Source organism: Staurois parvus, unplaced genomic scaffold (assembly GCF_062004578.1).
Source record: "Staurois parvus isolate SC_StPar_1 unplaced genomic scaffold, SC_StPar_1.0 ptg000096l, whole genome shotgun sequence".
Lineage (NCBI taxonomy): Eukaryota > Metazoa > Chordata > Amphibia > Anura > Ranidae > Staurois > Staurois parvus.
The window spans coordinates 3,766,793-3,780,783 of NW_028317892.1; the positions used below are offsets into that span (position 1 = coordinate 3,766,793).

At 43.1% G+C, this 13,991-nt stretch overlaps 1 protein-coding gene across 2 annotated transcripts in view; it reads left to right on the forward strand.

Annotated features, from left to right (window-relative positions):
• The window catches only part of YJEFN3 (YjeF N-terminal domain containing 3), a 209,414-nt gene that overhangs the window by 150,179 nt on the left and 45,244 nt on the right, over positions 1-13,991 (forward strand). For both annotated transcript variants that reach the window (XM_089670836.1, XM_089670837.1), the window contains exon 4: positions 12,461-12,574. In XM_089670836.1, coding sequence (XP_089526962.1) covers positions 12,461-12,574 — 114 coding nt within the window. The remainder of the gene's footprint in view (positions 1-12,460; positions 12,575-13,991) is intronic.

A 13,991-nucleotide genomic window follows, 5' to 3' on the forward strand; every position in this document is an offset into this window, starting at 1 on the left:
TCTCAGTAAGTGTATATTATTTGGTTTGTCTGAAAGTTATAGCGTCTACAAACTATGGTATAGATACTGGAATTTACGCAGCTTTTACTTTCTGACTGCCTCATTTCTTGAGGTGCTAAAATGCCAGGGCAGTACAAAAACCCCCCAAATGACCCCTTTGCAGAAAGTAGACACCCTAAGCTATTTGCTTAGAGGCATGTTGAGTCCATGAAAGATTTTTTTTTCACAAATTTTTAGAAAATGACGAATAAAGCATTTTTTTTATACAAAGTTGTAATTTAAATGATATATTGCTCACACGTATCAAGGGTATATTTGGAATTACACTTCAGAATATATTCTGATACTTCTCGATTATGGGAATACCACATGTGTGAGACATTTTTGGGAGCCTAGCTGCATACAGGAGCCTGAAATCCAATGACCCCTTTGAAAGCCTGATGGTGGATAAATTCCTCATTTCACTTCCTCACTACCTATCACAGTTTCAGATTCTCTGAAATTTCAGGATGGCACAACTGTTTCACCAGTGTCTGTAAGGTGGAAGGTCATTAAAAGTGTTCCTTGTGCTCCAAGGAGCATACCTAAGATCTGGATGGGTTTCCTGGGGAATCGTGGACTTTAATCAGATCCCTTCAGAAAACTTCTTAGCCAAAATGGATGGTACCCGAGCCTCACTGGATAAAGAGAAGACTCCTCTGGGTTTTGCCTGTAATGCAGCCTTACGGCGCTAGACCCTGTGTAATGGAACCCTGTGCAGTAGAAACTGGCCAAGGCGTTTTTCCGGTAGTGGCTCATTTTATAGGGGACCGAGTCCTTGAGGGTCTATATAAGAAAGCCTGCATTGATGAGTGAAGATTGGTACCTGACGGAAACGGGACTGATAAGCTGCCTCTGTATTTTCCTAAAATCAAATTGTGGTTTTGGAGGGAAAGGAGAGGTGTATTTCAGCTGCTATAGGCCAGGGTACCATTACAGGGAGTGCTTGCTGTGAACCTGCCATTATGTCTGGCTGTGTTCTTTTAGGAGGCCACTAGAGGGAGGAGATTGCATGGTCATGCTGCCAACCACTGGCTGCAGGGCACACGCGTGGGGAGGGTGTGTGCGCGCTCTATGGTTGCGCACATGAGGATCATGCACAGTAGAGGCCTGGGCTGCTGCTGCTGGACGCTGTGGCTGGGACACAGAACAGGCAATTCAGTAGGGGTATGTGAGTACTCACCTTGGTGGGGACAGTAGGCCAGCCAGTCAGAAGGTTGCCTTTGGGTGGCCCTGGGACAGCGGTCGCAGTGAGTGTTTGTTTACCACACTACTTGCATATTTGTATTGGTCCCTGTGTTGCTGTTTCTTGGTACACAGGCTAAAGCGCTTAGTGAAGTAATGTCTTCCAGAAAGCGGAGTGGGGGAGGCACAACAGGAAGGGTCACTAATGCACCGCCGTCGGGTCCTGAGGAGCCTAGTTGGAATTCTGCTGTGATATCCTCTCCTGAAAGGCCAGAGGCTACTGGGCAATCTGAGCCACTGTGGTTGTCTGGCATTGTGGCTACTACTGGTGCTTCTGCGTCAGCATTTGTAACCAAGGACAAACTTGCTTCAGCCCTAGCAGGGTTAGAGGATAAGATCACAGGGATGATTGCCTGTGTTTCACATGGTGCTAAACAGGGGGAGAGGTTCCCATCACTAGAGCCACCAATCCTGGAGCAGGAATGGGTGGAACCTGAGGATGAGGAACTGGAGGAAGATCGGACATTAGAATCTCTATTGGAGGGGTCACAGCCTGAAGAGAAGCAGGCGGTTTCTGCATCTCATTCTCAAAAGTTTTTGGTGCAAAACCTCACTGATATGGTACGCTCTGCTTTCAGGCTACCTCCAGTAGAAACCTCTGAGGTTACTTATTCCTCTTTGGGCTCTTTGAAACATACACAGAATGTTCAAGCCTTTCCAGTGCATCCTTTCCTCGAACAGATAATGTATGCTGACTGAGATCACCCAGATAGGGTTTTTGTTCTGAGAAAAAAAAAATTTTTTTGTATCTCATAGAAGAAAAGTTTCTTAAGAAATGGGGTATGACTGTAGTGAATGTTGCTGTTTCATCCCTGAATAAGATGTCCTGTACATAATGTTCAGGTCTTCAAGGATCAAACAGATAAGAAGCTATAGTCTCTCCTTAAGGCATCTTTCTACCTGGCAGGTTCTGTCACACAGCCTGCAGTGGCAGATATTGGCATTCTGACCATGTCAAGTGGTTGCTTGGATGGTCTTCAGGGCAGGGGGCAGGGGGATTGTTCGGCCGAGGATTTGGACAATGTTCCACATGCTTTATGTTTTCGGTTTATGCTCTTAAGGATTCAATTCAGCGAATGTCTCGCATGGCCCTCTTATCAGTTCACATGCACAGGGTTTTGTGGCTGAAGAGTTGGTCTGCGGAACTGCCATGCAAGAAGTTGTTGGCAGGTTTTCCCTTTCATGGGGAGAAACTGTTAAGGGGGCAGGGGCCTCAGTGGCTGGGTCCTCAGCTATCAGACAGTCATTTTGCCGCACACAGGTGTCATTCTCTAGGGGTAGAACACAGAGTCAGAACTTAAGGAGACCCTGGGTGCAAAAGTCAGTTAAAGCAGATTCAAAGTCCGCCTCCTTATGAAGGGGTGTCCTCATTCATTCGGGTGGGGGGAAGGCTTTTGGATTTTTTTAACAGCCTAGAAGGCTCTAATCCAAGACAAATGGGTAATTTCAACAATTTCACTATCGTAAACACTTGAATTTCAGGTTCTTCCCCCGCTCCAGTTTCTAAGGTCAAATGTACCAATGAATCCAGACAAAGGCCTTTACAGGCGCTGGACCACCTATTTTCCCAGGGGGTGATCACGGAGGTTCCAGTTGACGAAAGAAGTCTAGGGTTTTATTCAAACCTGCTCACATTCCCAAAGCCAAATGGGGATGTGAGGCCCATTTTGGATCTCAAGGTTGTAAACCGGTTTCTAAATGTCCGGTCCTTTCATATGGAATCCGTTCGGTCAGTAGTAACCTCTTTGCAGGATGAGACATTTTAGCATCTATCGACATCAAGGTTACCTGCACGTGCCGATATTTCTCACGCATCAAAGATTTCTGCGTTTTTCAGTAGGGGCTCAGCATTTTCAGTTCGTAGAACTTCCTTTTGGTCTGGCCATGGTTCCTCGAGTGTTTACAAAAGTTCTCGCTCTGGTATTGGAGTTGCTGAGAGCTCAGGGGATATCAATCATAGGATATTTAGATGATCTGTTGCTCAGGGGTAAGTCTATGCTAGGTCTGAAGCAGGAAGTAGCTTGTATAGTTTAGATCCTGAAATGGCTGGACTGAGTGCTCAACTTCGAGAAGTCGGCCTTGGAGCCACTACAGAGCCTGGAATATATGGGGATAAGGCAAAGGTGTTTCTACCTCCAGGGAAATGTTGTGCCCTGAAAGTACAGTTTAACGGCCAAGAGTTATTCTTCAGTTCACCTCTGTATGAGGTTGCTGGGAAAGATGGCATCTTAGTTTGAGGCAGTTCCCTATGCACAGTTCCACTCTAGACCACTGCAGAAGAACATTATGGCAGCTTGGAACAAAAAGATTCCAGCCCTGAATTGTCATATGTCTCTGTTTCCAGAAGTACTGCAAAGCTTGAATTGGTGGTTGGTGTCTTAGAATTTGGAAAAAAGGAGATCCAGTGATATGGAAATTGGTAACCACCGATGCCAGCATCTCGGGTTTGGGGGCTGTTCTAGAGGAGGCCACAGTTCAGGAAACATGGCTTCCACAGGAGAGGATGCTTCCCATCAATGTCCTGGAACTTCAGGCGGTTCGGCTCGCCCTAGGGTATTGGACATCCACTCTTCAGGGTTGGCCAGTAAGAAATCAGTCCAACAATGCTACAGCAGTGGCATACATCAACCACCAGGGTGGTACCAGGAGCCAAAGAGCTCAAGAGGAGGTAAATTACATTCTGACCTGGGCTTGTTCCAAGTTTATCAGCAGTATTCATTCTGGTGTAGAGAACTGGCGGGCTGACTATCTCAGTCACCGACAATTGGTTCCAGGGGAATGGGCTTTGCATCCTGAGGTTTTCGTGACAATCTGCCAGCGATGGGGTTACCTGGATGTAGATCTGTTGGCATTCAGGTTTAACAACAAGTTTGACCATTTTGTGTCCAGGGTAAGGGACTCTCATGTGGCAGGGGAAGATGCCTTAGTGATTCCTTGGAATCAGTTTTCTCTGATTTATGCTTTTCCTCCGATTCAGCTTCTTCCACATCTCTTGCGCAGGATTTGGGTGGAATCAGTTCCGGTGATTACTCTGGCCTTGCCCAGGACGGCCTGGTATTCAGACATAGTGAAACTGGCAGTGGAAAGTCTGGGGTCTCTACTGTGTCGGCCAGACCTGATGGCTCAAGGACCTATATTGCACCCTGCTTTACGGTCACTAAATTAGATGGCATGGCTATTGAGACCCATGGGGGGTATCAAATACCTTCATCTCTTATGTTAAGCACTAGAAAGGTAGTCTCTAGGAACATTTATTACAGAACCTGGAAGGCCTACATTTCCTTGTGTGAGGTCTGGAAATGGCACCCACGGAAATATGTGATTGGTAGGATTCTGTCATTTCTTCAATCAGGGTTGGAAAAGAAATCAGTTGTTGGGCCAGGTTTCAGCATTAGCTGTTTCCTTTACAGAGGCCCATTGCATTTCACTATTTGGTTTGTACTTTTTTACAAGGAGTAATGCGTTTTGCTCCTCCTGTCAGGTTACCTTTATGTCCTTGGGACCTGAACTTGGTTTTGGAGGTTTTGAAGTAACCAGCATTTTAACCTATTAGGGAGATTTCACTGGTCCTGTTGACCCGTAAGGTGTTGTGTCTAGTGGCAATCACTTCTGCGAGAAGGGTGTCGGAGCTGGCAGCTTTTTTTTTGCAGAGATCCATTTCTGGTTTTGCATGGTGGTCTTGCGACCTCAACCGACTTTTTTTTGCCAAAGGTGGTTTCTAGTTTTCTTCTCAATCAGGATATCGTTCTCCCTTCATTCTTTCCTAGGCCTCAGTCAACAAGAAAGATCTCTGTATACCTTGGAGGTCTTCTTGAAAGTGATGGCACAGGTTTTATACACCTGTGGCCATGGAGGTGATTGGAACACCTGAATCCAATGATTTGGAGGGGTGTCTCAATATTTTTGGCAATATAATGTATGTTCTTTTTTTTATGCAGCCTTTGGGCTGAATGAAAAAAGAGAAATAATATCTGCCAGAAAAAGTGTGTGGTATGCCCACCATTAGAATATACCACCCTGTATCGACCCACTTCTACTGTTGGGCATACATGAAATTTTCTTTTTTGTTCGTTCAGCCCATGGGCCGAACGAAATAAAGAAACCAAACAGATTCTTCCATTCACACTGATCAATGTGGATGAAGAAATATCTACCAAGAAATAATTTTAAAATTATATGCAGAAGCATAGGAACAATCCACCCAATGACCACCCCAGGCCCCCATGCTTGGGCATATATGTTCTTTTTTTTAAACTACGGATGAGAAATATCATCCAGCAGCGCTGCACGAACTGCTGTATATTCTGAGAGTACACCCTGTTGCTGTCAGAATAAGCAGATTGGTACTGCAGCTGAATGGCCTTCCTGAAGAGAAAACAACGGTTAACAATAAAACACAGTAACAATAGAACAACAATAGAACAACAATAGAACAACAACTTTTTAAATTGAAATCCGTGCCAAAAAACTGAGAAATATATATGCCGAATCATAGGAGCGATCCACTCACTGGTCACCCCAGGCCCCCATGCTTGGGCATATATGTTCTTTTTTTAATGGCAGATGATACATCTCATCCAGCAGCACTGCACGCACTGGCATATATTCTGAGAGCACAACCTGTTGCTGTCAGAATAAACAGATTGGTGCTGCAGCTGAATGGCATCCCTGCAATAAAAAAAAATGGTTAACAATAAAACACAGTAAGAATAGAACATTAAAGCAATTCTAAATGTTCATTTTTTGGGAGAGAAAATAACAAACATGTCTATACTTACCTGCAATGTGCAGTGGTTTTGCTCAGAACAGCCTAGATCCTCCTCTTCTCGGGTTCCCCACAGGCTCTCCTGGCCCCTCCCTCCTGTTGGGTGTCCCCACAGCAAGCAGCTTGCTATGGGGGCGCCCGCTGCTCTGTGTTTCCAATCACACACGGAGCCGCAGCTTGGCCCTGCCCCCTCTCTCACCTCATTGGCTGACTGGCTGTGATTGACAGCAGCAGGAGCCAATGGCTCCCACTTGCTGTCTCAGCCAATGAAGAGGCAGAGACCCAGGACAGCCAAGGCTGTCATTCACATCACTGGATCGCAATAGGGCTCAGGTAAGTATTGAGGGGGCTGGGGGAACTGCTGCACACAGAAGGTTTTTTACGTTCATGTATAGAATGCATGACTGTAAAAAACCTTCAGCCTTCACAACCACTTTATCTCAATAAAATGACAACTATTTTTGGATTTTTTATGTTTAATTTTTTATGTTTATTTTTTTACTTTTTTTTTTACTTTTTTTTAAAACTTTCCAGATTTTAGGGTCTCTCAAAATGCAATAGCCAATTTCCTGAGTAGCTAACATCTATCGAGACCCTGTGTAAATATGTTTCCTAGACTGTGCTGTGGTGTACCCTATACTAATACTCCACTAATGTTTGGTAGCAACAGAAGCAGTCCTTGAGGCAGAGACCAGGTTGGCCAGGACAGGAGGGACAAAAAAAGAGGGCGTCACGTCTAATCCTATGTCTGCTACAGAAACGTCATTTTTTGGGGGGGGGGGGGAACTTTTGAGTTGGGTACCAGGAATGGCATCAGGAAAATGCCTCTCATGCAGCCAGCTCACTGCATCTGGGTTGGGGGGTTGGGCCACAGCACCTTCTGGGTACATAAGGGCTGTGATGATCTCTTCTTGAAATTTTAGGAAGGATCCACTTAATTTTGTTGCTTTGTAAAGCATAAAAGCGTTGTAGAGAGCCAATTGAAATAAATATACAGACACTTTTTTTGTACCAGCGTCTGGCTTTACGGGAAACTAAGTATGGCTACATCATCTGGTCTTTGAAGTCCACCCTTCACATGTTAAGGTTATAGTTGTGGACACAGAGGGGCTTTTCAACAACACCAGCTGCTGTGAAAATTTGGACTGTTGTGTCTGCGTAAATGGAAGGCAGGATGAAAACATCCCGTTTGCCCTTCCACTTCACTGCGAGCAATTCATCATTTTTCAAGCAGGCTTTCTTCCTCTTTCTAAGTCGGGTATTTACAAGCTGTTGGGGAAGCCCTGGCAATGTCGCACAGTGCCACACGAGCAAATTCCAAGACTGTACAAATATCTAAATAGTGGCACGCTTGTATATAAATTGTGCACATATAAGTGGTACCCCATATGGAAAAAGGGTTACCCCCTGATGCTAACTGGGATTGGCGATAATTGATGCTAACGCTATCTGAAGTCACCTGTGACCCTAATACAGTGACCAGTAAAAAAAATCTGTACACTGTACTAATGACACTGGTGACAGGACAGTGAAAGGGTTAACTGGGGGGTGACCAGGGGGTTAAATGTGACCTAGTTGTGCTTTCACTGTGTCAGTGTGCTGTTTTGACTGCTTTGGATCTGCTTTCTTCTCTCTCTGGAATGGAATGAGCTCCAGGGAGAGAAGTTTGCATCATTTCCTGTGCCTAGGTAATGTAAACACAGGCACAGGAAGACCTCTGATTCAGTACGACCGATCAACAGGTTCAGGTCAACATCACTGGTCTGGATCTAGTGAGTGATCGGTGTTGTACTGAATCATAGCACTGCCGGGCACAGCAGGAGCGTGGATCACGTATATATACACACATGATTTTTGCGCAGTAAAGCTACAGGATGCAGTTGCCAAGTGGTTAAACACAGCAAAATGTAAACAGAGGGTTTGGGAACCAATAAGATATTTTTGCCTGGATAAATTGCCAGATATGTTGTTTGGGCACATAACAGTTGATCTCTTATGGCTGTCTATCTTTAATTTACACTAATGTTCCACCATGTAATATCACTCTCTTCTTGCTTTGACTGAGTTAGCCATCCATTGAACTGCATGAAATTATCAACCTTTGTTGAATTTAAAGTATTTTGTTATAAACAACATACAGTTGTGCTCAAACGTTTACATACCCTTGGAGAATTGATAATAGTATGTACCATTTTATGCACAATCATAAAACAAAACATGGCAACAAGTAAACAAATGAAATGACCCCAGTTTAAAAGTCTCCATACCCTTAGTTCTTAATATTATGTATTGTCCCCTTTAGCACCAATGACACTGTGCAAAATGGTACTCAGTAGTTTGTACTGCCCCACGTACTTGTATGCATGCCTGACAACGTCGGCGCATGCTCCTAATGAGACGACGGATGGTGTCCTGGGGTATTTCCTCCCAGATCTGGACCAGGGAATCACTGAGCTCCTGGACAGTCTGAGGTGCAACCTGGGGGCGTAAGATGGACCAAAAATGATATCCCAGAGGTGTTCTATTGGATTTAGGTCAGGCGAGCGTGGGTGCCATTCAATGGTATCAATTCCTTCATCCTCCAGGAACTGCCTGCATACTCTCGCCACATGAGGCCGGGTATTGTCGTGCACCAGGAGGAACCCAGGACCCACTGCACCAGCGTAGGGTCTGACAATGGGTCCAAGGATTTCATCCCGATACCTAATAGCAGTCAGGGTGCCATTGTGTAGCCTGTAGAAGTCTGTGCATCCCTCCATGGATATGCTTTCCCCACTAGAGGACGTCGGGCCCTCAGGCTACCCTTATGAAGTCTGTTTCTGAATGTTTGGTCAAACAAATCACACCAGTGGCCTGCTGGAAGTCATTTTGTAGGGCAGTGCTCATCCTGTTCCTCCTTGCACAAAGGAGCAGATACCAGTCCTGCTGATGGGTTAAGGACCTTCTACAGCCCTGTCCAGCTCTCCTAGAGCAACTACCTGTCTCCTGGAATCTCCTCCATGCTCATGACCCTAGCCAAATGCAAAACTAGTGAAAAACAGAAAAGATGAGTAGGGAAAACAATGTCAGTGGCCTCCACCTGTAAAACCATTCCTGTTTTGGGGGTCATCTCATTGTTGCCCATCTAGTACAGCTGGAATTGATTAACAACCCCCTCTCCTACTGAACTGACCAGATCAATATTCCAGGAGTTTAATTGACCTTCGACTCTGATTTAAAAAGTGTTCCTTTAATTTTTTTGAGCAGTGTGTGTGTGTATATATATATATACACTAGTGGCTAATTCCTAGTTATAAAGGCTAAGTGGCAGCCTGGAGAAATAGTCAGCATGGTCAAATTTGGATCAGGGCTGAGAGGCTTTGCAGATCAGCTCACTGACACCGCCCCCCTGATCTAGAGACTTGGAAAAGTCAGGGGTTGAGGAGGAGCTGGTCTGCACTCTTAGGGGGTCCTGGCCAATCCCCAGGCAGGAGGCTTGGCATGGGGTCAGGATAGCCATTAAGAGTGACTGAGCCTGCTCAGAGGCAGGAGAGTTTGGGTGGAAGAAGAAGTGAGAGGCTAAGATGCAGGAGACTGGGAGGGGGCCTACCTGCAGGCTGGGACTTGGAAAGGAGGATCACTCAGTCCCACTGGTCCCCAGAGGGAGGACCACCTGTGGAGCCAGCCCAGCAGAAGGCCTGAAGGCAGCCACCACCACAAACAGCTCACAGGAAAGGAATGAGGGAGTAATCCTAAACCACCTGGGCCAGACAAGGGGAGAGGGCATTCTGGTGGGAAACCTGACTAGCTCTACACCTGGGACTGTTACCTTTAAAGTGGCAGCTTTGGCTCCCCTTGCTTAGGGATTCACCCAGTACAGCTGGCTGAGGAGAAGATTCAGAAATCTCTTTTTTGCTGTGTACTTGTGCATAGTTGTTAAGGAGTTGTAATCAGTTGCAGTTCCCTTGGACATCCCATAAACCCCTTAACCCCAAGTTAAATACCCCTAATAAAACTAAAAAACAAGCTCAAGGACTGTTTACAGTCTCCAGAATGCAAGTCGGTGAAAAATGCGAGTTGCCTGACTGTGCGGGACCATACAATGCCTTCAAAACATATTCATACCCCTTGAAATTTTCCACATTTTGTCATGTTACAACCAAAAACGTAAATGTATATAATTGGGATTTTATGTGATAGACCAACACAAAATGACACATAATTCTGAAGTGGAAGAAAAATAATAAATGGTTTTCAGAATTTTTTACAAATAAATATTTGAAAAGTGTGGCGTGCATTTGTATTCAGCTCCTTTACTCTGATACCCTTAACTAAAATCTAGGGGAACCAATTGCCTTCAGAAGTCACCTAATTAGTAAATACAGTCCACCTGATTTAATCTCAGTATAAATACAGCTGTTCTGTGAAGCCCTCAGAGGTTTGCTAGAGAACATTAGTGAACAAACAGCATTATGAAGGCCAAGGAACACACCAGGCAGGTGTGGAGAAGTTGTGGAGAAGTTTAAAGCAGGGTTAGGATGTGAAAAAATATCCCAAGCTTTGAACATCTCACACAGCACTGTTCAATCCATCATCCGAAAATGGATGGAGTATGACACAACTGCAAATCTACCAAGACATGACCAAGCTCAAGGACTGCAAATCGGTGAAAAATGTGAGTTGCCAGACTGTGCAGGACTATACAGTGTCTTGAAAAAGTATTCATACCCCTTGACAGTTTCCACATTTTGTCATGTTACAACCAAAAACGTAAATGTATTTTATTGGGATTTTATGTGATAGTCCAACACAAAATGGCACATAATTGTGAAGTGGAAGGAAAATGATAAATGGTTTTCAGAATTTTTTACAAATAAATATCTGAAAAGTGTGGCGTGCATTTGTATTCAGCCCCCCTGAGTCAATACTTTGTAGAACCACCTTTCACTGCAATTACAGCTGCAAGTCTTTTTGGGGATGTCTTTACCAGCTTTGCACATCTAGAGAGGGACATTTTTACCCATTCTTCTTTGCAAAACAGCTCAAGCTCTGTCAGATTGGATGGAGAGCGTCTGTGAACAGAAATTTTCAAGTCTTGCCACAGATTCTCAATTTGATTTAGGTCTGGACTTTGACTGGGCCATTCTAACACATGAATATATTTTTATTTATACCATTCCATTGTAGCTCTGGCTGTATGTTTAGGGTCGTTGTCCTGCTGAACCTCCGCCCCAGTCTCAAGTCTTTTGCAGACTCTAGAAGGTTTTCTTCTAAGATTGCCCTGTATTTGGCTCCATCCATCTTCCCAGCAACTCTGACCGGCTTCCCTGCCCCTGCTGAAGAAAAGCATCCCCACAGCACGATGCTGCCACCACCATTTTTCATGGTGGGGATGGAGTGTTCAGGGTGATGTGCAGTGTTAGTTTTCTGCCACACCTAGTGTTTTTGCCAAAAAGTTAAATTTTGGTCTCATCTGACCAGAGCACCTTCTTCCACACATTTGCTGTATTCCCCACATGGCTTCTTTCAAAACTGCAAATGGGGCTTCTTATGGCTTTCTTTCAACAATGGCTTTCTTCTTGCCACTCTTCCATAAAGGCCAGAATTGTCGAGTGCACGACTAATAGTTGTCCTGTGGAAAGATTCTCCCACCTGAGCTGTGGATCTCTGCAGCTCCTCCAGAGTTGGCAGCTTCTCTGATTAATGGTCTCCTTGCCAGTCTGTCAGTTTAGGTGGACAGCCAAGCTGTGGTAGGTTTGCAGTTGTGCCATACTCTTTCCATTTTCGAATGATGGATTGAACAGTGCTCCGTGAGATGTTCAAAGCTTGGGATATTTTTTCACAACCTAAACCTGCTTTAAACCTCTACACAACTTTATTCCTGACCTGTCTGGTGTGTTCCTTGGCCTTCATGATGCTGTTTGTTCACTAATGTTCTCTTACAAACCTCTGAGGGCTTCACAGAACAGCTGTATTTATACTGAGATTAAATTACACACAGGTGGACTCTATTTACTAATTAGGTGACTTCTGAAGGCAATTGATTCCACTAGATTAAGGGTATCAGAGTAAAGGGGGCTGAATACAAATGCCACACTTTTCAGATATTTATTTCTAATAAAAATTTGGAAAACATTTATAATTTTCCTTCCACTTCAGAATTTTGTGCCACTTTGTGTTGTCTATCACATAAAATCCCAATAAAATACATTTACGCTTTTGGCTGTAAATTGCAAAATGTGGAAAATTTCAAGGGGTATGAATACTCTTTCAAGTCACTGTAGGGGAACCCAAAACTTCAGTGACTCCTAAGGGGGTAGTGTTTTATATATATATATATATATATATATATATATATATATATATATATATATATAAAATGATTTTTATTTTTTTTTAAGTATTGATTAAACCCTTATTGTTCTATTCTAGGATTATGAACCCACAATCTTCTACCCTAAGAAATCACTTGATAATCTGTACAAAGACTTTACAATTCAGTGTGAGAAGATGGATATCCCCTTTCTATCTTACCTTCCTACAGAAGTAAGTGCTTATAATTTTATTTCTGATGTGTGATCAAATAATTTGGCACTGAGTGGGTAGTTGTTTGTGGACCCTAGACAGCTACCAAAGTATGTATTCCTTCACATAAATACTGTAGGAAACAATGGTAACAGCGCTGAAATGGATTAGAAGTGGTTGCTAGGCCTGACTAGAGGGCGCTTGTATGGTAACTTTTTTTGTGATTTGAGAAAGGGCCTATGGCAAAGAGCTTTGAGCTTGTGTCAGTGGCATTAGTTTAACCACTTCAGTACCAGGCACTTTCATCCCCTTTCTACCCAGGCCAATTTTCAGCTTTCAGCACTATTGCACTTTGAATGACAGTGGCGCAGTCATGCAACAGTGTAACAATATTTATTTATTTATTTCAGGTACTTCTATAGCACCGTCAATTTATGCAGCGCTTTACATATATAATGCACATTCACATCAGTCCCTGACCCTCAAGGGGTGTACAATCTAAGGTCCCTAACTTACATTCATACATACACATACTAGGGACAATTTAGACAGGAGCCAATTCACCTACCAGCATGTCTTTGGAGTGTGGGAGGAAACTGGAGTACCCGGAGGAAACCACAGGGAACAATATGAAATGTTTACCATTTTGTTTACACAAATAGAGCTTTCTTTTGGTGGCATTTAATCACCACTGAGTTTTTTGTATTTTTTGCTAAATAAATAACAAAAGACTGAAAATTTTGAAAAGAAACCTGGTTTTTTTTTAGTTTCTGTTCTAAAATTGCAAATAAATAATCTGTCTTAATAAATGTAGGCCAAAATGTATTCTGTTAAATGTCTTTGGTGAAAATAGCCAAAATCAGTGTATATTATTTAGTCTGTAGGAAAGTTTTAGAGTCCACAAACTATGGTATAAATCTGAAAATCTATCAATCCTGATGTACTCATTTCTTGAGACCCAAAAATGCCAGGACAGTACAAATATCCCCCAAATTATCCCTTTTTGGAAAGTAGAAGTCTAAGGTATAGCAAGTTTTTTTAACCACTTCAAGTCCGGACACTTTTACCCCCTTCCTGTCCAGGCCAATTTTCAGCTTTCAGCGCTATCACACTTTGAATGACAGTTGCGCGGTCATGCAACACTGTACCCATATGAATTTTTACCATTTTTTTGAGACAGATAAAGATTTAATTTGGTGGTATTTATTCACCACTCGGATTTTTATTTTTTTTGCTATATAAATGAAAAAGTCAAAAATTTTGAAAAAAAGTGTTTTTTTGCAAAAAAATAATCTTTCTTCATAAATCTTTATTCAGTTATCTTTTTAGTAAAAATAAAGATAACCAAAATTAATTTATAACCAAAAATTATAATTTTTTTTACATTTTTATTTTTTTTTTATATTATTATTTATGGTTTTTTTTTACATACTGTCAC